This window comes from Hemitrygon akajei, chromosome 30 (assembly GCF_048418815.1).
Source record: "Hemitrygon akajei chromosome 30, sHemAka1.3, whole genome shotgun sequence".
In the NCBI taxonomy this organism is placed as follows: Eukaryota; Metazoa; Chordata; class Chondrichthyes; order Myliobatiformes; family Dasyatidae; genus Hemitrygon; species Hemitrygon akajei.
This window is the reverse complement of record NC_133153.1, coordinates 37,060,364-37,081,316: the sequence shown is the minus strand read 5'-3', so window position 1 is coordinate 37,081,316 and position 20,953 is coordinate 37,060,364. Positions and strand designations below refer to the sequence as shown.

At 42.4% G+C, this 20,953-nt stretch overlaps 2 protein-coding genes across 6 annotated transcripts in view; one reads left to right on the top strand and one right to left on the bottom strand.

The window, feature by feature from the left end:
• The window catches only part of LOC140718629 (ceroid-lipofuscinosis neuronal protein 6 homolog), a 43,670-nt gene extending 41,619 nt beyond the window's left edge, over positions 1 to 2,051 (bottom strand). For 3 of the 4 annotated variants that reach the window (XM_073032617.1, XM_073032619.1, XM_073032620.1), the window contains exon 1: positions 1,940 to 2,050. The gene's annotated coding sequence lies outside the window, so the exon portion shown is untranslated. Of the gene's footprint in view, positions 1 to 1,935 lie in introns of all 4 variants that reach the window. The other variant, XM_073032618.1, reaches the window with a different exon arrangement.
• On the top strand, positions 1,110 to 20,904 carry fem1b (fem-1 homolog b). Of its 2 annotated transcripts, none has more exons than XR_012096754.1 (3): positions 1,110 to 1,980; positions 12,704 to 14,292; positions 17,779 to 20,904. XR_012096754.1 is itself a non-coding variant. In XM_073032616.1 (3 exons), the coding sequence occupies exons 1-2, from the start codon at positions 1,295 to 1,297 to the stop codon at positions 14,073 to 14,075; spliced, it is 2,058 nt and encodes a 685-aa protein (XP_072888717.1). In that variant the 5' UTR covers positions 1,110 to 1,294; the 3' UTR covers positions 14,076 to 14,109; positions 17,779 to 20,904. The 2 variants fall into 2 exon arrangements, 1 of the variants encoding a protein (XP_072888717.1); XM_073032616.1 differs by having other exon boundaries at positions 12,704 to 14,109.
• The last annotated feature ends 49 nt before the right edge of the window (positions 20,905 to 20,953 follow it).

Below are 20,953 nucleotides of genomic sequence, written 5' to 3'. Positions count from 1 at the left end.
AACAAAGCAGGCCAGGCAGCATCTGTAGGAAGAAGCACTTTTCGGGCCGAGACCCTTCGTCAGGACTAACTGAAAGGAAAGATAGTAAGAGATTTGAAAGTCGGAGGGGGAGGGGGAATTGTGAAATGATAGGAGAAGACCTGAGGGGGTGGGGTGAAGCTGAGAGCCGGAAAGGTGATTGGCAAAAGGGATACAGAGCTAGAGAAGGGAAAGGATCATGGGACGGGAGACCTAGGGAGAAAGAAAGGGGGAGGGGAGCACCAGAGGGAGATGGAGAACAGGCAGAATGATGGGCAGAGAGAGAGAAAAAAAAAGAGGGGGAAAAAAACTGAATATATCAGGGATGGGGTAAGAAGGAGAGGAGGGGCATTAACAGAAATTATATAAGTCAATGTTCATGCCATCAGGTTGGAGGCTACCCAGCCAGTATATAAGGTGTTGTTCCTCCAACCTGAGTGTGGCTTCATCTTGACAGTAGAGGAGGCCATGGATAGACGTATCAGAATGGACGTGGAACTAAAATGTGTGGCCACTGGGAGATCCTGCTTTCTCTGGTGGACAGAGCGTAGGTGTTCAGCGAAATGGTCTCCCAGTCTGCGTCAAGTCTCACCAATATATAAAAGGCCACAGCGGGAGCACCGGAAGCAGTATACCACACCAGCCGACTCACAGGTGAGGGCCTTGATGTTGTGTTCACCTCTAATGTTCTAATGTTTATTGGGGAAGACGTTTGTGAAGAATAAATTGGTTTATTATTTTACAATTACAGAGAAAGGGCAGTTCAGGCAGACAATGAAGTGCATGGCTAGCATAAGTAGATTAAGAGGTCGAGAGTCTATCTTATCACACAAAGCTCAACAATTTTATAAATCTTCATCATTACGATCTTGCACCTTATTCTTCACCTGCACTCCACTTCCTCTGTAGGTGGTTTCAATTTACTTTGCATTGTTATTGTTTTACCTTGTTCTACCTCAGTGCACTGTGTAATGATCTGATCTGTATGCAAGAAAATCTTTCCACTGAATCTCGGTACATGTGACAATAATAAATGCAAAAACAATTCCAATAAGGAAAACGGTGACAGACGCAAGAGATTCTGCAGATGCTGGAAATCTTGAGGAACACACACACACACACTGGAGAAACTTAGCAGGCGTCAGGGGGATAAACAGACGAGATATTCGAGCGGAGACCCTTTATCATCAGATTGCGTTAACGCCTTTCTCCAGCATTTTGCGAGTGAAAGCAGTAACAGAGTGCAAAATTGAGTGTGTGAAGCGGAACGATAGGAATGCACTACCGGAGCGGTTTCAGCGCTGCACGCATTGGTGATACGGAAGGAGAAGGGGGAGACACCGCCGTGAGCGGGCAGACGGACGGGGCTTCAAACCGGATCGGGGATGGCGGACAGCGGCGGGTCGGGCGGCTGATGGAGTCGCTGGCCGCCTACGTGTACAAGGCGGCGAGCGAGGGCCGGGTGTTGACGCTGGCTGCGCTGCTGCTGAACCGCTCGGAGGCCGAGTGCCGCCGGCTACTGGCGCAGCTGAGCCCGGGGCCCGGTGGTGGGCCCGGCGGCGGCGGCGGTGGTGGCGGGGGCCAGCGGGCCACTCCGCTCATCGCCGCCGCCCGCAACGGCCATGCCAAGGTGGTGCGACTGCTGCTCGAGCACTACCGGGTGGAGACCGAGCAGACGGGAACCGTGCGCTTCGACGGCTACGTGATCGACGGCGCCACGGCGCTGTGGTGCGCTGCGGGCGCCGGCCACCTCGACGTGGTGCGGCTGCTGGTGGCGGGCGGCGCCAACGTCAACCACACTACGGCCACCAACTCCACGCCGCTGCGCGCCGCCTGCTTCGACGGGCGCCTCGACATCGTGCGCTTCCTGGTGGAGAACCGCGCCGATATCCGCATCGCCAACAAGTACGACAATACCTGCCTGATGATCGCCGCTTACAAGGGGCACAGCGAAGTGGTGAGGTGAGTGCTGGAGATCTAGGGGAGTGAGTTGCTGGAATGTAACCTCTGACTCCAAGGGAAGGACTTCAACCTAGGTCAGTAGAGGGGAGGGTTCAACACCGGGTCAAAGGGGAGTGGAGAGCTTTAACCCTGGACTAAAAGGGAGGGCTTTAACCCCGGGTCAAAGTATGAGAGGAGGACTTTAACCTTGCGTTAAAACGGTGCGGAGTTTTAAGGAAGAGAATCAAAGCAGGAAGTGAGGGCTTCAGCCCCGGGTCAAAGCATGGAGGGTGGGATGGAGGGAGCAGCTTCACCCATGAAAGGTTCGTTTCAACACCAAGTCAGTGGTGCGTGAGAAAATGATTAGCAGGCGAGTAATACATTGGAGACACAAGAATGGAGTTGAAGGGTCTTGTTCCGAAATGTTGACTGTCCATTTCCCTCCATTGATGCTGCCTCACCCACTCAGTTCCTCCAGTTTTAAGTGTTGTAACCTGCTGGAGGAACTCAGTGGGTTGAGCAGCATCTGTGTGAGAGAAAAAACTTGATGGTATTTCGGTTCAAGATCCTGCTTCGGCACTGGGAAGGGAGATGGCCAGTATGCAAAAGTGTGGGAGGGTGCTGAGACAGAAGCCTGCATGATTGGGTTTGGAAGGGTGTAAGATTACAGGCAGGTCGTTCTAGGTTATTTGGCAGTGGGGATGGGGTTTGGAATTGGGAATTAATAATGACATTAATTTTTAGCTAGATTGATGACTTTATTGAGATGTATAAAGTAATCAGGGGTATAGATAAGGTGATTACTATAGTTTCTTTCCTCCAGAGTGCTGGAACCTAAAGCTCAGGGCGTAGATTTAAGGTGGGAGAAAAAAAAATTTAAGGGAGGCCTGACAGGCAAGATTTTCCATATTGGAGGTAGTAGTTAAGTGCAACAAGCGGCCAGAGAAAGCAGTAGAGCTGGGTACAGTTACAGCTTTTAAAGGATATTTAGATAGGTACATGATGAGAAAAGTTTAGAAACTGTTTTATGCTATGAATCAATACCTTTAAGCAACGGGTCTATGGACTGCAGGTTGGGAGCTGCTGGTTTAGAAGAATATGGGCCAGATGCTGGCAAATGGGATTAATTCAGTTAAGCAACTTGGTTGGCATGGATGAGTTGGGCTAAAGGTCCTGTTTCCGTGCTGTAGAGCACTCTGATGTGTCTCGGGGATGATAGGAATAGTTTTATAGTTTCCATTATGGCCGCAGGAGAGTAAAGGATCTGGACGGAGGTGGTAAGACCGGACAGAACCAGGATCGGTTCAGAAGCAGGAATATGGAAAAGTAGAGCAGGTTTAAGGAGGAGGACCTGAGTAAGTAGGAGGGTCTGTCTGAAGGGAGTGGTTGGAAACAGCTCAGGAAGTGGTACCAGCACAAGCCTGGGGGCTTGATCAGCTCATGGTGGAATATAGGGCTGAAGTTGCTTAGATAGCTGGAACGGTATGTGGTATGTGGGAACCCCAAAATCTTTTGAGGTTTAGCTTTAATTTTGGAGAATTAACATCAGAACTACAAGCATTGGACTGTGAGATTGGTTGCTGAATTCCTTCTTACCTGCCTGTCACTTCCTGTTGGTGCCCATCCTCCTTTCCTTTCTCCCATGGTCCACTCTCCTCTTCAGTTAATGTAGTTAACTGGAGCAGCAAATTTGCAGATGACACCACAAGATTGGGGGTGTAGTGGTTAGTGAGGAAGACTATCATGGATTGTAGAAGGATCTGCATCAGCTGGAAAAATGGGCTGAAAAATGGCAGATATAGTTTAATATAGACAAGTGCAAGGTTTTGCACTTCAGTAGGGCCAGCAGGGTAGGTCATACAAAGTGAATGGTAGGGTATTAAGTGCTGTAGAACCAAGGGATCTGGAAGTACGGGTACATAATTTGTTGAAAGTGGCATCACAGGTAGACAGGATGGTAAAGAAAGCTTTTAACATACCCTGTATTGGCCTTCATGAGTCACTGTATTGAGTACAGAAGATGGGATGTTATGTTGTTAAGACATTGGTGGGGCTTAATTTGGAGTATTGTGTACAGTTCTGGTCACCTACCTACAGGAAAGATATTAATAAGATCGAAAGAGTACAGAGAAAATTTACAAGGGTGTTGCTGGGACATGAGGACTTGTGTTTTCGGGAATGGTTGAATAGTTTAGGACTTTATTCACTGAAGTGTAGGAGAATGAGAGGAGATTTGATAGAGGTATATAAAATGAAGGGTATAGATAGGGTAAATACAAGCAGGCTTTTTCTACTGAGGTTGGGTGAGAATAGAACTAGAGGGTATGGGTTAAGGATGAAAGGTGAAATGTTTAAGGGGAACATGAGGGGGAACAACTTCACTCAGAAGGTGCTGAGTGTGGAATGAGCTGCCAGCAGAAGTGGTGGATGAGAGCTTGATTTCAACATTTAAGAGAAATTTGGATAGGTACTTGGATGGTGAGGGTATGGTAGGCTATGGCCCAGGTGCAGGTAGATGGTACTGGACAGATCAGTAGTTCAGCACAGACTCGATGGCCTGAAGAGTCTGTTTCTGTGCTGTAGTGTTCTGTGACTCTAGGTATACAAGATAATAAGAGAAATCAATGGAATGGACAGCGGAGACGACTTCCCCCAGGTTGGAAATATCTTAGATGAGGGGGCATAATGTTAAGATGATTGGCAGATGAAAGTATGAGGGGGGTGATGTCCTTTTTACTTACACAGAGTGGGGGCTGTGTGGAACTCCCAGCAGATACATAAGGGGCATTTAAGAAACTCATAGGTGCATGGAGAGCTTTGCAGTAGGGATAGGTTGATGCAACATTATGGGCTGAAGAGCCTGTACTGTGCTGTAATGTATGTTTTATGTTCTAAAACATTGTTACCCCCACTCCCACCCCTCCTCCCATTCAGCTCTTTTATCAACTTTAAATGTGTGTTCTCTGGTTACTAAATACCCTGCCTGTGGAAATTGCTCCTCTCGGCAATTTGAACACCTCTTTAATCTCCTCATAACCACCTTTGCTGTAGGGGGAACTATGACCCCTGTCTTGGCTTCTTAAATCTAGTCTATTAAGACAGTCTGCTTTTAATACAACAGCCATTAAGTTGAAGGAGTTGCAGGGAACGTGTTTTAATTGTTGCTTATTTTGGATGACTATAATTTAACCATTTTTCATGCAAAGAAATGATTCTGGATTACCAAGAGTGGGACCATACTCTGGAGAGCATTTAGCTTGGGAGGTTTTGCACTAGGTGGGGTGAATTTGTTGCTCATAAATTGAACTTTGTGTGATTAATATTTCACTGATTAGTTTTATATATGGAATCCTACTGTTTCTGTTAAAGAATTACGTTGCTAGAGGGTTCTGTGCAGCTCCTTGTTAGTTTGGAGTCAGAAGGTTATATGTATAAATCCCATTCCTGTGGTACAGAATTTGAGATGATGCTTCAGCACAATACCAAGGGAGTGCTGAATTGCTGGAGGTGCTGTTTGTTTGGTGGAAGGTTAAATCAACACTGACTGAAATATTTATTTTGTTTATATAAATTGTTATATTCATAGAATCTGTGTGATGCTGGCGCCATCCATATTTTTTCAAAATCTACACTATCTTCTTTAACATTGCAAATATTTAACACAGGACATTCCTGAGCTGTCGTTTGCAGTAAAAGTCAATTTGTTTTCTTTGCTTACAAGATTGACCCTATAGAACATACAACAGTACAGCATGTGAACAGGCCCTTTAGTCCACAATGCTTTGCTGAACCAGTTCCATTAGTAATTAAATAGCCAATTAAATTAATCTCTTCTGCCTACACAATGTCCATATCCTTCCACTTTCCTGACATTCATGTGCTTTATCTAAATGTCTCTTAGAAGTCCCTAATGTCCCTTTACCATCACCCTAAGCAGCGCATTCCAGGCACGCACACTCCTTGTTAGCACAAATTCAGTTTTTCTTTCTCATATATTCTACATAGAAACATAGAAAACCTATAGCACAATACAGGCCCTTCAGCCCACAAAGCTGTGCTGAACAAGTCCTTACTTTAGAAATTACCTAGGGTTACCCATAGCCCTCTATATTTCTGAGTTCCATTTATTTGACCAGGAGTCTCTTAAAAGACCCTATCGTATCCGCCTCTACCACCATCACTGGCAGCCTATTCCACGCACTCACCACTCTGTGTGTGTAAAAAAAAAATCCACAAAAAAACTTACCCCTGACATCTCCTCTGTACCTACCTCCAAGTGCCTTTAAAACTGTGCCCTCTAGTGCTAGCCATTCCAGCCCTGGGAAAAAGCCTCTGACTGTCCACATGTTCAGTGCCTCTCATCATCTCATACACACACATTCTGTGAGCAATGAGAGGAGTTTACACACATTCCTGTTGGTAATGTGCAATAGTGGAAGAGCCATAAGCAGTGATCCTTTCACCATAGTAGTGGTGGTATTTGCAAGTTTCATTGTTGCCCTCTTGGCATGTGGTGCCTATCTGCAACATTTGTTGGTGAACAGCTCCTTGGACTGAAGAGACTAGCAGGTTCCTGGCAGATCCCGGTGCACTTTGCAAAGAGTTCCTAATCGTTCAGCTGCAGTTGTTGCTTGTCTCGGTGCGTATCCCCACGAACATCCTGTAGATCAGAGTCCAGTATGGGGAAGACCACTGTACCCCTTTCCAAACTACAGTGAACAGTCATTCTGAAAGGAGCTAGATGATGAATTAATGTCCACCCCAGCTGCCTCAGGATAAAATTGAGGCTCTGGCATTGTAGGAAAGATCTGTCAGGATGGCCACTTCTCACTATCTGTCAAGCAAGAGTTATGTTACTGCAGGAAATTCAAATACAGAGGCACTGCCCTGCCTTACCTACTACAGACACTAATATTCTAATACAGGACGACCTTCACTAATCCGGCACCATTGGGACCTGAGGAGTGCTGGATTACATTAAGCAATAGCTAACCGCCTCATCATACCTTTAAAATATCATGTAAATCAGTATATGTTAGATAACAATGAAACAGAAATATTAAATGAGTAGCAAGTGAAATCTTAATAAAGTAATATACTGTACAGGCACAGATAAAATAAAGGGTACATTTTTCATCGGAGACTAACTTGGCAAACTCGTCAACAAACTGCTGCTGCTTCCTTGTCTGCTGAACGTTTTCACCACACGCTGCACAAAATTGTAAGCCATGACGCTGCTTGAACCGATGAAGCCAGCCTTCACTATAGTCACATTCATAATCTAGTCCTAGTTCTTCATGAAACACTTTTGCTTGTTCCTTCACCATATCTCCAGGTAGTTCAACACTTCATTTACACGAAGATTAAACCACGTTATCAGCTCTTTATCTAGTTCTGAATTTCTTCTGTCTTTCATTGTTTTTCTTACGCACACTTTTTCTTTGAGCCACTATCAGCAAAAAAATGTAGCAGTTTTTCTTTCTGTTTCCTTATATCGTACACTGTGGAAGAGCCAATGTTGTAACACTCGCAGAAGCTTTTCACCGATACACCACTGTCCAGTTTTTTTCAAGAGTTCAACCTTATCTTTAATGGATAACGTGCAGTATTTTTGCTTCACTGCACGAGGTGCATTTCCCTCACTCACTAAGGCCATAATTGAGGCCATAAAAGAGCAAATGATATTAATAAATGCAGGAAAACAAGCAGGAATCGCCTGTGTGCTTACAAGAGCGGGCCAACACATGAACAGATCTAGTGCAACCAAAGCAATGCGCAGCAGATTGGTACGGTGGCCTAGGAAATTTGAAATTACTGTCGCATGGAAAATTTGGAATCAGTGCTGGATTATTGAATGAACCGGACTACAGGTAGTCGGATTAGTGAAGGACAACCTGTAGTACACACCTGTGAATCAAATAGTTCTGCTGTAAATTAAAAATGTTAAGTATATTATAAAATAAATGAGACACTTTGCCTGGCTTAACCTTGTTTTCTATTGTTGGCATTCTGTTCCAGCAAATCGTCAGCTCTTATTAAGAACAGCATTGTGTTTCCTTGCATTTACAATGCACTGTGTGATGTCCATCGAATGTAACAGTGTATCAATTTCTGAACAGATAACCAGTCCACTCAATTTTCTGACTAAACGAGAATTGTATTACTGTACTCCCATTGTTGAATGCATATCAGTTTAGTTTCCAACATAGCTGCTGCTGTCTTGTTTGTACATGGCAGAGATGCAGCTCTCTTGCTTCCAAGTTGGGGCTCTAGAGATTCACACCCCTCTCCAGGGTAATTTAGGCCAGGGTGTAAATACTTTTGGGATGCTGAATTGTTGGAGATGCTGCTTTCTTCTGGAAGATACTGAGCCCTGCCTTTGCCAGCTTCTTCAGTGGAACACAAACAATCACATAGCTTTAGGAGAATTTCTATGTCCCATGAATAATGTTCTGCCCAAAAATTATCCTTTGACCAATGCCATGATCACCTGTGCTCTCTCCCCCACTTCCCCAAATATTGAGTATGAGAGGATTAATCCTTAAGTATAAACCAGAGAACAGCATTGCGTTTCCTGCCATTTACAAGGTATTCTGTAATGTCCAATTTTTCCCCTGTAAGGAAGTGACTTCAGTGTGAGAGGTATAGTGATATGTACGTACTTCGATAATAAATTTACTTAGTACTTGAGAAACAGTTGCCAAATAATAAAGTTGTTGGAGCCACTGATATTTGGTAATTTAGTTGCTCTAGTATAATAATGACATTTGCAAGAACTTGCATTTATCTGGTACCGTCTTGCTGCTATTCAACTCAGTAAAGCACTTCAAAGAAGCACAGAGGGCCAGAATTTAATCCTGAGCTACAGTTGCAAGCAAAAGTTTGTGAACCCTTTGCAATTACCTGGTTTTCTGTATTATTTATTCATAAAATGTGGTCTAATCTTCATTTAAGTCACAGGGGTTAGATATGCCTAAACTAATAACACACTACCAATTGTACTTTTCATGTCTTTATTGAACACATTGTTTAATCATTCACAGTCCAGGCTGGAAAAGTTATATGAACCTTGTATTTAATAACGGGTGGAACCTCCTTTAGTAGCAATAACCTTCACTGAATGTTTCCTGTAGCTTCTAATCAGACTTGCACAATGGCCTGGAGGAATTTTAGACCATTCCTCCATACAAAATTGTTTCAGTTAATCCATATTTCTGGGATACCTTGCATGAACAGCCCTCTTCAGGTCATGCCACAGCATCTCAATTTGGTTAAGGTCTTGACTCTGACTTGGCCATTCCAAAACACAAATTTACTTCTTTTTAAACCATTCTGTTGTTGATTTACTTATGTTTAATTAATTTTAAAGAGTCATATAAATTTTAATTAAAATGTACTGCAGAATTATATTTCAAATTGTTGCTTACAGTTGATCTGGGGGATGATAGTTGAAACAATTTACCCTGAGACCCATACTTTACCTCAGTAACATCAGGAATGCAGTGATTGTGAAGGCTGCTGTAAGAAGAAGTTTAATCTTGGACATCTGTGTTGAATTGGTTTCCCGCTGTGTCTCAATGCAATTTGAACTATTTTAAACAATATTTTACTTAGGGCAAGGAACACTGTGTAATTACTCCTCATTTCTCTCACTTCTCTGCAACCCCCACCATAATACAGTGTGTTTAAATTTTGTTTCTCTACCCCTTTTCATTCATTGAAACCTTGATTTACTGTGTTTTCTGGATGGGCAGGCATGTTCCTGGAGTGATCTGCTTGGTATTAAAGTTAAAACCCGACTTAAATCTGAGGTCTTAATCTTTTTCTCATCTACTGCAAATGCTCTTGTTCAGAGAATTAAATTCTGGGCATGCAGTACGCACCCATCCCATACTGCACTGCAGGCAAGAAACTATTTATTAAAGTGTGACTAGTGCTTTTAGTGTTTAGTCCCACACTACCAGATTTGCGAGCAGTTATTGTACTTCAACCATCAGACTTCTGAATCAGCATGGATAACTTGATTCACCTCAACAATGAACTGATTCCACAACTTACAGACTCACTTTCAATGACTTTACAACTTGTGTTTATTTGTCTATTTATTGTATTTGCTCATTTTGTTGTCTTTTGCATATTGACTGTTTGTCCTTGTGTGCAGATTCTATTGTATTTATTGTGAATGCCAGCATATATTTTGAAAAACAAAAAAATAGGAATAATAAACAAATAAATAATACTGAGAACATGTTGTAAAGTCCTTGGAAGTGAGTCTGTAGGTTGTGGAATCATTTCAGTGGTGGGGTGAGTGTAGTTGTCCAAGCCGGTTCAGGAACCTGATGGTCAACAGGTTATAAATGTTCCTGAACAGTATGGTCAGAGTAGAATAGAGGGAAATGTAAAAAGTCTGTTAGAAAGACCCACACTCATCCTGAGTCAGTCGACCCCAAGCCAGTGGATTGCTTTTATATAATAGCAGTTCCCCCATATGGATTAGGAGTTAACCGATAGGTAATCAGTTCAACTGACTGTTAAAATGCCATCTGTGAGGCTCAAAACATTAACCACATGTAACTAATTTGGGATTTAATTGAAATTCTAATTAGTGAATAAAAGGGTAATAGATACCCTCATTAGTGTGTCACCTCAGTACTGTTTGAGTTGTCATTGTGTGTTTTCAATAATCCTATTTAGACTGTACATGGATATTAGCCTTGAGAGCAAATATTTATTGTTAGTATTACTGAATAGTGGATATATGAGTTATTATGCACTTGTGAAAATGAGAGTGTATATAAAGCAATTTGTACTGCAATTAGTGCCACACCTTGTCAAGATTTGCTATTGGATGACATTAATTTGTGCATTATTGGATCATTTGGTTAAATTAAAGCAGTGGGATTAATCTTGGGAACAGTAGCTATAGCAACAAAACACTGTGATGTGAAGAATAGGGGGAGACAATTAAATGCTTAGTGCCATTGCAGTATACACACAGTGGCCTCTATTATATACCTCCTGTACCTAATGAAGTGGCCACTGAGTGTATGTTTGTGGTCTTCTGCTGCTGTAGCCTGCTGACTTCGTGGTTTGTTGGAATGTGCATTCAGAGATACTCTCATGCACGCCACTGCTGTAACACATTGAGTTACTGTTGCCTTCCTGTCAGCTTGAACCAGTCTGGCCATTCTTCTCTGACCCCTCTCATTTACAAGGCATTTTTGGTTACACTGGAGTTGTTTTGTTTTGCAAACCATTCTCTTTAAACTCCAGAGACTGCTGTGCATGAAAATCCCAGGAGATTATCAGTCTCTGAGATACACAAGCCATCCCATCAAGCTCTGTTGATCATTTCACAGTCAAAGTTACTTAGATCACCTCTTTTCCCCATTTGGATATTCGGTCTGAACAACAACTGAACCTCTTGACCTTATCTGCATGCTTTTATGCATTGAGTTATCACATGATTTGCTGAATAGGTGTTTGCATTAACAAGCAGGTGTACAGGTTCACCAATAAAGTGGCCTTAGAATATAAACCAGGCATGCTTCCCCCTTTCTACAAATGTTGAATTGTGTATGACAACCCATTATTGCCTTTTACTGATTATCAATGTTCACATTATGGGGTCAGATTGACAGTTTTCATATCACTTTAATCATAGAAAGCATTACAAATGACATGCCCATTTCAGTTGAGGGCAACAGGATATGAATTGAAGAGTGAATTTATTTTTAATAGCTTTGCTCATTTTTCTTTTTCACTTGCTCTTCTCCATGCATACTGATCCAACTGAGATTCATTAACTATGTCCAGGGTAGACAACAGGAAAATCCTACGCAAGAGTAGTGGATGTGGCTCACTCCATCTTGGGTAAAGCACTCCCCACCATTGAGCACATCTACACAGAATGTTGTCTCTAGAATGCAGCATTCATCTTTAAGGACCACCACACACCAGGCCATACTCTCTTCTCGCTGCTGCCATCAGGAAGGTGGTAAAGGAGCCACAGGACCTACACCACCAGGTTCAGGACTAGTTATTATCCTTCAGCCATCAGACTCTTGAACCAGTGGAGATAACTTTACTTGCTCCCATCACTAAACTGTTCTCACCTTCAAGGGCTCTTCATCTCATGTTCTTGATATTTATTGTTTGTTTATATTTTTCTCATTTGTGTTTTCACAGTTTGCACATTGGTTATCCATCCTGTTGGTTGCAGTCTTTCATTGATTCTATTGTGTTGTTTGAATTTACTGTGTATGACCTCAGAAAATGAATCTTGGGTTGTATATGGTGACATATGTAGTTTGATAACAAATTTTCTGTGAACTTTAAAAGAGGGATGTGATTGCATTGTTGGGGCTGTAGAGGAAATTCACCAATTTGTTGCCTGGGGTGGAGAATTTCAGCTGTGAGTTGAGATTGGATGGGCTGCAATTTTTTTTCCTGGCTATGGAGAAACCTGAGGGCTGATCTGATTGAGGTATACAAAATTGAGGGAATAAATAGAATAGGCAGTGGGAAACTACTCCTTAGCAGGAGGTGCCCATAACAAGAGGGATTATATTTCAGGTAAGTCCTAATTCCCAGTACATGTATATAGTGAATAAAGTTGATATTTGATTCTTGATAAGCTATCTGCCCTTGTAAGTATGTTCAGTGATTTTTTTTTTAACAACTACCTCGTTTATTGGTGGCTTCTGTTTCCACTTGTTCAAGGGCTTGTTATCTATTTTCACAGGTACCTGTTGGAGCAGCATGCTGATCCCAACGCCAAGGCACAATGCGGGGCCACTGCGCTACACTTTGCAGCTGAAGCAGGCCATCTGGAGATTGTCAGGGAGCTGGTGAAGTGGCGGGCTACCATGGTGATGAATGGCCACGGCATGACTCCACTGAAGGTGGCCGCCGAGAGCTGCAAGGCCGATGTGGTGGAGCTGCTGCTCTCCCACGTGGACTGTGACCGTGAGAGCCGCATCGAAGCCCTGGAGTTGCTGGGTGCTTCCTTCGCTAATGACCGCGAGAACTACGACATTGAGAAGACTTACCATTACCTGTACCTGGCTATGCTGGAGAGGCACCGCGACCCTGACAACCCACTCGAGAAGGTTACCCTCCCTTCCATCGAGGCCTACGGTGGGCGTGCAGAGTGCAGGACGCCGCAGGAGCTGGAGGCCATCCGGCAGGACAGGGATGCCCTTCACATGGAAGGGCTGATTGTACGCGAGCGGATCCTGGGCTCCGACAACATTGACGTCTCGCACCCTATCATCTACAGAGGGGCAGTGTATGCAGACAGCATGGAGTTTGAGCAGTGCATCAAGCTGTGGCTTCATGCCCTGCACCTGAGGCAGAAAGGCAATCGCAACACCCACAAAGACCTGCTCCGCTTCGCACAGGTCTTCTCACAGATGATACATCTGAACGAGCCCGTGAAGCCTCGGGACATTGAGAACGTACTGAAATGCAGTGTGCTGGAGATAGAGAGGGGCCTGGCACGAATCAAAAACCCGTCTGAGATGGACGTGCAGACGGCCATGGACAACTGTGAATCGAACATATTTACCTTCCTGTATCTGGTGTGTATCTCCACCAAAACACAGTGCAATGAGGAGGAACGGGCACGCATCAACAAGCAGATCTACAGACTGGTTCACCTGGACCCACGCACCCGGCACGGCTCCAGCCTGTTGCACCTGGCGGTGAACTCCAGCACGCCGGTCGACGACTTCCACACCAGCGACGTGTGCAGCTTCCCCAGCGCTCAGGTCACCAAGCTACTGCTGGACTGCGGCGCCGACATGAATGCCGTGGACAAGGATGGCAATGGGCCGCTCCACATCATCGTGCAGTACAACCGGCCCATCAGCGACTTCCTCACCCTCCACGCCATCATCATCAGCCTGGTGGAGGCTGGAGCCCATGCCGACATGACCAACAAGCAGAAGAAGACCCCACTAGACAAGAGCACAACTGGCGTGTCTGAAATCCTCCTTAAGACTCAGATGAAGATGAGCCTGAAGTGCCTGGCTGCCCGAGCAGTAAGACTTCACAACATCAGTTACAAAAGTCAGATCCCTCAATCATTGGAAGAATTTGTAGAATTGCATTGACTTTTAAGATGATTCTTTACCAGACTGGTATTAGGTATGGCCCTAACACATTAGTTTATGGGATTGATCTGCTGATTACATAGCTGTTTTGTCTTATACCATCCTGTCTCTGAACCCAGCCCACAACCGTTCAGATTGTCTATGGTGCTTCCTCGGCGCTTTCATCGAATAGGCTCGAATGATGCAAAGTGCCTACAAACTAAAATTTTAAACTTGTGTAAGTTATAAAAATTGATCTTTGTTTAAGGTTCAGATCAAACCTTGTGTCTTCCAACAACATTAAGATATCAGAAGTAGGAGCAGATCACATATGTTGGCCTACAAATGGGAAGTAATTTGAATTACAATCTTTTTTCTTCTTTCCCTACTATTATTGCCTAAGGATAAAGAAAGTACCAGTCTGAACTATTGTTAACAAGATTTGTGATAAGATAGTTGATTGATTTTTTTTGATGACCACTGCTTTGCCTTTCTTGTGTAGCTGGTTTCGCAGTGGATAGGAAAGCAGGAACATCTGATTTGGTTTAGCAGTAGCAGTGCGATCACTTGAGTTGAGTATAATGTTCTCCTAAGCATGTTATCTATTGTTCCCTTAATGGAGAACGCCTGTGTGTGACTTTGCTTAACGTGGGGGGCTGATGCGTGGGCAGCCACTGCATGGTCCTTGAAGGATTGGGTCAGGGTCCAGTGGCATGGAACACAAGTCGACTGGGGACCCGTCACAACTGCAGCCTTCCTCTGCCTTTACTGCGGTTGTAATGTGACATTAATCTTCCATTAGCCGCACCATTGAGGACTTTGTTTTATCACTCACTTGTCCATGCTGGGTGGCAAATGACTTTGAAACTTTTATTGTTAGAATGTTAACAGCAAAATGTGAAATTTGTAAAACGCTTTTGGAGAATATCAATGAACTGGAGTGATTGCACTACTACCCTTGAAGATCCCACAGCGTGGCTCGGGTGCTACTCTGAGCAGGTCTGCTGCACTGTAGTTGATGCATATGCTTGATCTGGCTTCACCTTTCGTGTAAGGTAAAGCACTCCTTGGTTACTTCATTTTGTTTCTGTGCAAGGTGTGAACTTTTCTGGTTACCAGAACCAAGGACTTTAAATCTATCAGCAAACCTAGCCCCTTATTGTGGTAAGAGTGGCTGTGGGCAGGCACTGAGGAGAAGTCTCAGTTCTTGCTACCCTGCCAGTTTTGAAACTTACTTAATAGAATCTTTAAAGAATCAATGCTGTGGCAATCTCAGCTGTTTTAGCAAAATGGGAAGGTGTGCCAAAATGTAATCTTTCAAGCTACTTTTAACCACCGCTATCCATCATGTTAATATTGTACAGTTGTGATGTGGGTTCATTTCAAGGTGAAATTAATGGGTGAATGCTCCTGCTGGTGTTGATCTGCCCCTGATGCTTGGAAGTACACAGGTTAAAGATCACATGACGATCAGGTTGTGTGCTGCCCTGCATAGCCAAGTACCATGTCGCTCAGGTTAAGCTTGTACGTGAAGGTGGATTAGTCTTGGGTGAGGAGATTCTTTTCGGCACTTTGGAAGGGTATAGAATTTTGGGAGAGGATGAGGCAATGGATTGATTAAAGGAGCAAAGATCTAAAACTGACCTGCAATAAGTTGTGAGAGAGTTTACTGTATTATTTCATTCCCTGGATCTTAAAGAATAATTTAAATGGAAATTCTTAAGATTACTGGTTTCATCTCAGTTTCTAACATTAAGCAAAGTTCTGAATTGCAGAGTGTATTTAAAACTTGCTGGGAAATGAGAGGAATTGAACTTTTATAATTTTCCTTCTGATGTGATTGTGGTATTCATTTGGTTTTGTTGAAGACCTTGTGATTTTACTTTGGTTAGTATATGTCTGTTAAGTAACATACTCCATGTTCTCATGACACCCCGAAATGCTGTTTCAGCAGGAGGTCCATTATTCCCCTGTTCACCTTGCAGTTGGTTTCACCCTTTATGAGCTCTCATGTGATGAGAACCGTATAAATCCTAATATACGGTTGCTTTGACAGTATTCCTACATGGAAGTGGAATCATGCAATGCAGTGGAAGTAGTTAAACAAATCAATAGGGTTGTTTGTTCATGTTTTTCCTTATTCCTTTTTAAAATATTATTTATTTTTGTGACGAACAGTCAATTTTGGAGCTGTAAACCTCTAATAGAAGTTTTTAAAAATCTCTTTTAAAAACCTGATTCCAATCGGGTGTGGTTTCTGCTGTCCTTTGACTTTGACAGACATCTGCTTTCACTTTAGAGTTTCGATTTCAGGTGTATTCATAGTACGTGTAAGATTGACCCTAAGTTAAATTAAGCTCTGAAATGGAGGACTGAACTGCTGCAAGTACAGTACTAACAAATTAGGTTTAACCCAAGGTCTTGTGTTCCTCTTGTTGATACTTCAGTCTATCTTTTCTCAACATATTTTTGTTTAAGGACAATGAACTCAAATCATGCATGGATACCTTGCTTAACAATTGAGGGATTGTTTTAAGCCCATGGTTTTTTGACTATAGTTGATCATTGAATATGATTCTGTGAAAGTAGAAGAAAATAAGAGAAGAGGAGCAGGAGTAGACCTCTCAGACGTGTCACCCATTTCAATTCTACTTCCCATTCTGACATGTCAGTCCATGGCCTCCTCTACTGCTGTGATGAGGCCACACTCAGATTAGAGGAACAACACCTTATATTCTGTCTGGGTAGCCTCTAACCTGATGGCATGAACATTGATTTCTTGAACTTCCAGTGATTGCCCCCCCTCCTTTCACCATTCCTTATTCTTGTTTTCCTCTCTCACCTTATCTCCCTTCCTGCCCATCACCTCCCTCTGGTGCTCCACCCCCTTCCCTTCCTTCCATGGCCTTCTGTCCTTTCCTATCAGATTCCCCCTTCTTGAGCCCTTTATATTTTTCACCAATTGACTTCCCAGCTCTTCACCCCATTCCTCTCCTGGTTTCATCTATCACCTACCACCTTGTACTTCTTCTTCCCCTCCTCCCACTTTCTTACTTTGACTTCTCTTTCCAGTCCTGATGAAGGGTATTGGCCCAAAAAGTTGACTGTGTACTCTTTTCTATAGATGCTGCCTGGCCTGCTGAGTTTCTCCAGTGTTTTGTGTGTGTTGTTCTCAGACATGTCCTGTCTTTCAGTGTAATGTGGACGATCTTCCTCAGGCACTTACTCTTGTATCTATTTACCATGACCCTCAATTAAAAAAAAATCTTTAAACATTTTATCTCCTACATTAAATCGCGCTACTGCTGTGTAACTGGCTTTAAAAGAATTGATATAAGTAATTTATAAATATTGATCTTAAAATTTTCAAATGTGTTACCCATTGCCTTTCTGGTAAAGCTAGTAGGTCACTGGAGCCAAGTATAAAAGGTCTTAGTTTTAATTCAAGTTCTTTATAAAAATAGTGATCCCCTTACCTGAGAGCCTGTAGATTCAGTGCTGTTGAGGTGAGATGGGTGCTGGGCTGTGAATAGCTTGCAGTTGTACACCGTAGCATCCATGAAGTATGATCACTTGAACAAGCTGCTGGAAGGCTGTTGGAACTCTGCCATTCTTAGAAGGAGAACCATATTTTGGGCACCTGTTCTCCAGGTTTAGCAGAATGTCATATTTTAGGATGACTAGAATGTCTCACTATTGACTGTAAATTCCTATTATTTCACAGATGTGGAAGGCCCACAACTCACGAAGGACCGTAGGGCCGAGGGAGGTTGTGAATATCTTTCAAACAGGCGAACCGACAGTTGGAGCACTTCAGCATTCAGTATAATGTGTCTGAGTTGTGGCTTGAGGCATATTGGTTCCACATTGCACGCATTCTGTAGTCCATGTCCAGATCTCTTGGCACATTTAGTGACTTTAAATCTTTTGTATAATGTGGGAAGGTTCTAGGGGAAACAGCAAAGACCCTTACCACAACGCCAGTGGAATAAAATCATGTTTGTCTTAGTTGTTGAAGGCGATACTTTTATCAGTTCTCCCACATCTATAGAGTGTTTCTAATCTGGACAATTCTGGTCATCAGTGTGATTGTGGTTTGCTGCTTCTCACTTTGAGAGAAAAGCTACGGTTATTCAGAAGTGCACCTCGTGCTACTTACTTTCCTCAGTTGCTTATGAGAACATATCAATCAAATGATAATTTTTAAAAATAATATGTACAAAAAGAGCTTAATGCCTTGGCTTTTGGCATTAAAAACAAAACTACCTGGATTGAAGTGAATGGCAGTTAAATTTGGGATGCTTTACTTTTTATTACTTGAATGTTCCTTTTAACTTAGAACAAAAGGAGATTTGCAAAGGATGCTACTACAGTGCATCCTTTTTGGATGTTGTCAAGTGCTTTATGGCCAATGAACTACATTTGAATTTTTGCCACATTAGTGCCAGAGCCATTTGATTCACTTCAGGCACCAATAGTGATGACTTTGGCACACAGGTCCGCAGGTATGGGGCTGTTTGCAGGTTGTTCTTGGGATTTCAGAAATGATTAAAACATTGGGGAAAAGTTTTTAATCAAACAACAATGGAACTGAGTTGTTGGTGGGCGGGAGAAGGAATTATGTTCTCTTGATATGATTAGATCATGATTGTTCGTTTTCAGAAAAGATTTCAAGGTATCAGATACTTTCCAATTTGGGCTATTAATCATGCTCATTTTACTTTGATTTGTGGTTTTTAAGCTTTTCCAGTAAATTCATTCATGAGGTATGGATTTTGATATTGCTGAGAAGGTTAACATTTATTCCTGATTGGACTTTGTACTGAGGAGACAATTAGCAGTAAATGGTATTCATGAGTCTGCAGCCCAGGTATATAGGCCAGACAGGGTAAGAATGGCAGATTTATGTCCCTGAAGTCTATTGGTGAATCAGATGCCTTTTATGACAGTCTAGCAGTTTCATAGTCACTGTTACTGCTGCCAGATTTTTTTTAAAGTACTGGATTTATTTAATTACTTGAATGTACATTCTTCAGTTCTGGTGGTGAAATTTGTACTTGTGTCTCTGGATGCTTGTAGAGCAACTCAACTACTGAGCTTCTGCTCACCAAACCTGTCACAATCTCTCATTTCTGGACTCCCTCCTTCCCACTTAAAGAGCTCCTTGGACATTTTTAAGCTTTTCATTTAAAAGCAGCTTTGTACCTAATCCTGAGTAAAAGGAGAATTAAATCAGAGAGTTGTGAATTCCCAGTTTACAGAAGTGAACTCATCTTTTTGAAATTGGACATCAGTTATCTAAAATGATCTTTCATTATTTCTGCTATAGTCCAGTTAATAATTTATTAGTCCAGTTAAACCCCATTATAACACTGTCATCAAGAAAGTTACTGGGTTTTTCTGCCAAATACAGTAGGCAGAAAGATCCGTGCTTTAATGTTGATGCTTTTACCTAATATCTTTTGAGCTGCTTACATTGATTAAAATTGTCACTGTCACAGACCATGAACCTGCATTTGGCAGGAGTTGCGTATTCATATTGCTATCTTCAGTTACTCAACTTGAAGGACTGTTTCCTTTTACTTGGGTGTTCTTGCTGGGGTTAATTGATATCAATTGCCCTTACTGAATTGGTCTTTTTGTGCCTGTTGATTGTACTGTACAGAGACTGTTTAGTATATGCACGCAAGGTGCATGGGCACTCTTCCACAGACATCTTTGGCAATATTTCCTCATAGAATCCTACCTACACTTCCACCAGCCACATATCTAATGACTTCCCAACTCAATTGTGCTTCCTTGGTATGGATAAGCCTAATTCAAGGGTATCCCAGGGCATGAAGCTGGTGGTTGTGAACAGTGTTGTTATAAGATGCTGTTATCCAAGACTTCAGTCATATACTCAAACTCAAAAGCCCTAAATTAACTAAACTGCCAGGTGATGGAGTGAGGTGTAATTTGATTACACAGTCAAATGATTAATATTGCTAACTTTCATTTCAGTGTAAATTATTTTTACAAATTTAAAAATGTTCAATTGAAGTGGGGATCTGAAAAGTGCTGACTTGCGTGAGATATTGTTGGATTAAATTAGAGGCACTTTTGTGGGCCTGACATTGGTTCATTGTGCATCTATGAAACACCCTCCTTAAATGTCATTCCTTTGGCAGTTTGTAACCAACACAGAAGGAGCCTGTAATTGTAGTCATTACATGTTTTCAAAGCCCTTCTAAGCAGTGTGCTAAATTATTCAGTGCTAAACTCAGCATTATCACTAAATGCCTTAACAATGGGAACAATAATGATAGGAGGATGAAAATACAGGTCCTGGTTAACCTTACTGCTATTTAAACTCTTGATAGTTGATTTGCAATAGTTGAGATTTTGTAAGGCAGCATTTAAAAAATATAAACACTGAAGATCTGATTGAGACACAGCTTTGTGGTTGTTTAAAAGATGGGCCCTTCCCTTGACATGGTCCATGCAAGAAATGACCCTAAAGTTTTTAATGATGAAAGTCAATGACCATCGAAATGCCAGTGGGTGCATAATTTCTGTATGTATTAAGTTGAAATGCCATGGCACTTTGCACTATAACTCCTCAGGATGTATAACCTTGTGTAATTTGTTCACCCACAATTCCCAAGCTGGGGATTTAATTTTTCCTAAAAATTTTAAATTAGTTGCAAAATTAGGTTTATTACTGGATTTTTAGACACACCTTTTATGTCCTGAATCCCCACACTACTGGTATTTTTTTGGAAAAAGCCGGGGAATAATGTAATGAAATAATTCATTCTTGAAAAATGTGACTGTTTTGTTTAAATAAAGCTGTAATGTACACTGAAAACACAGATCAGCATTTGCTTTCAGAGATGGTGATTGTGTGGTTTTGTCCT

Coding starts and splice junctions, on each gene's coding strand:
- fem1b (XM_073032616.1), top strand. CDS start 1,295: ATGCACTACCGGAGCGGTTTCAGCGCTGCACGCATTGGTGATACGGAA. Junction 1,981..12,703: donor GGGCACAGCGAAGTGGTGAG/GTGAGTGCTGGA, acceptor CTATTTTCACAG/GTACCTGTTGGAGCAGCATG.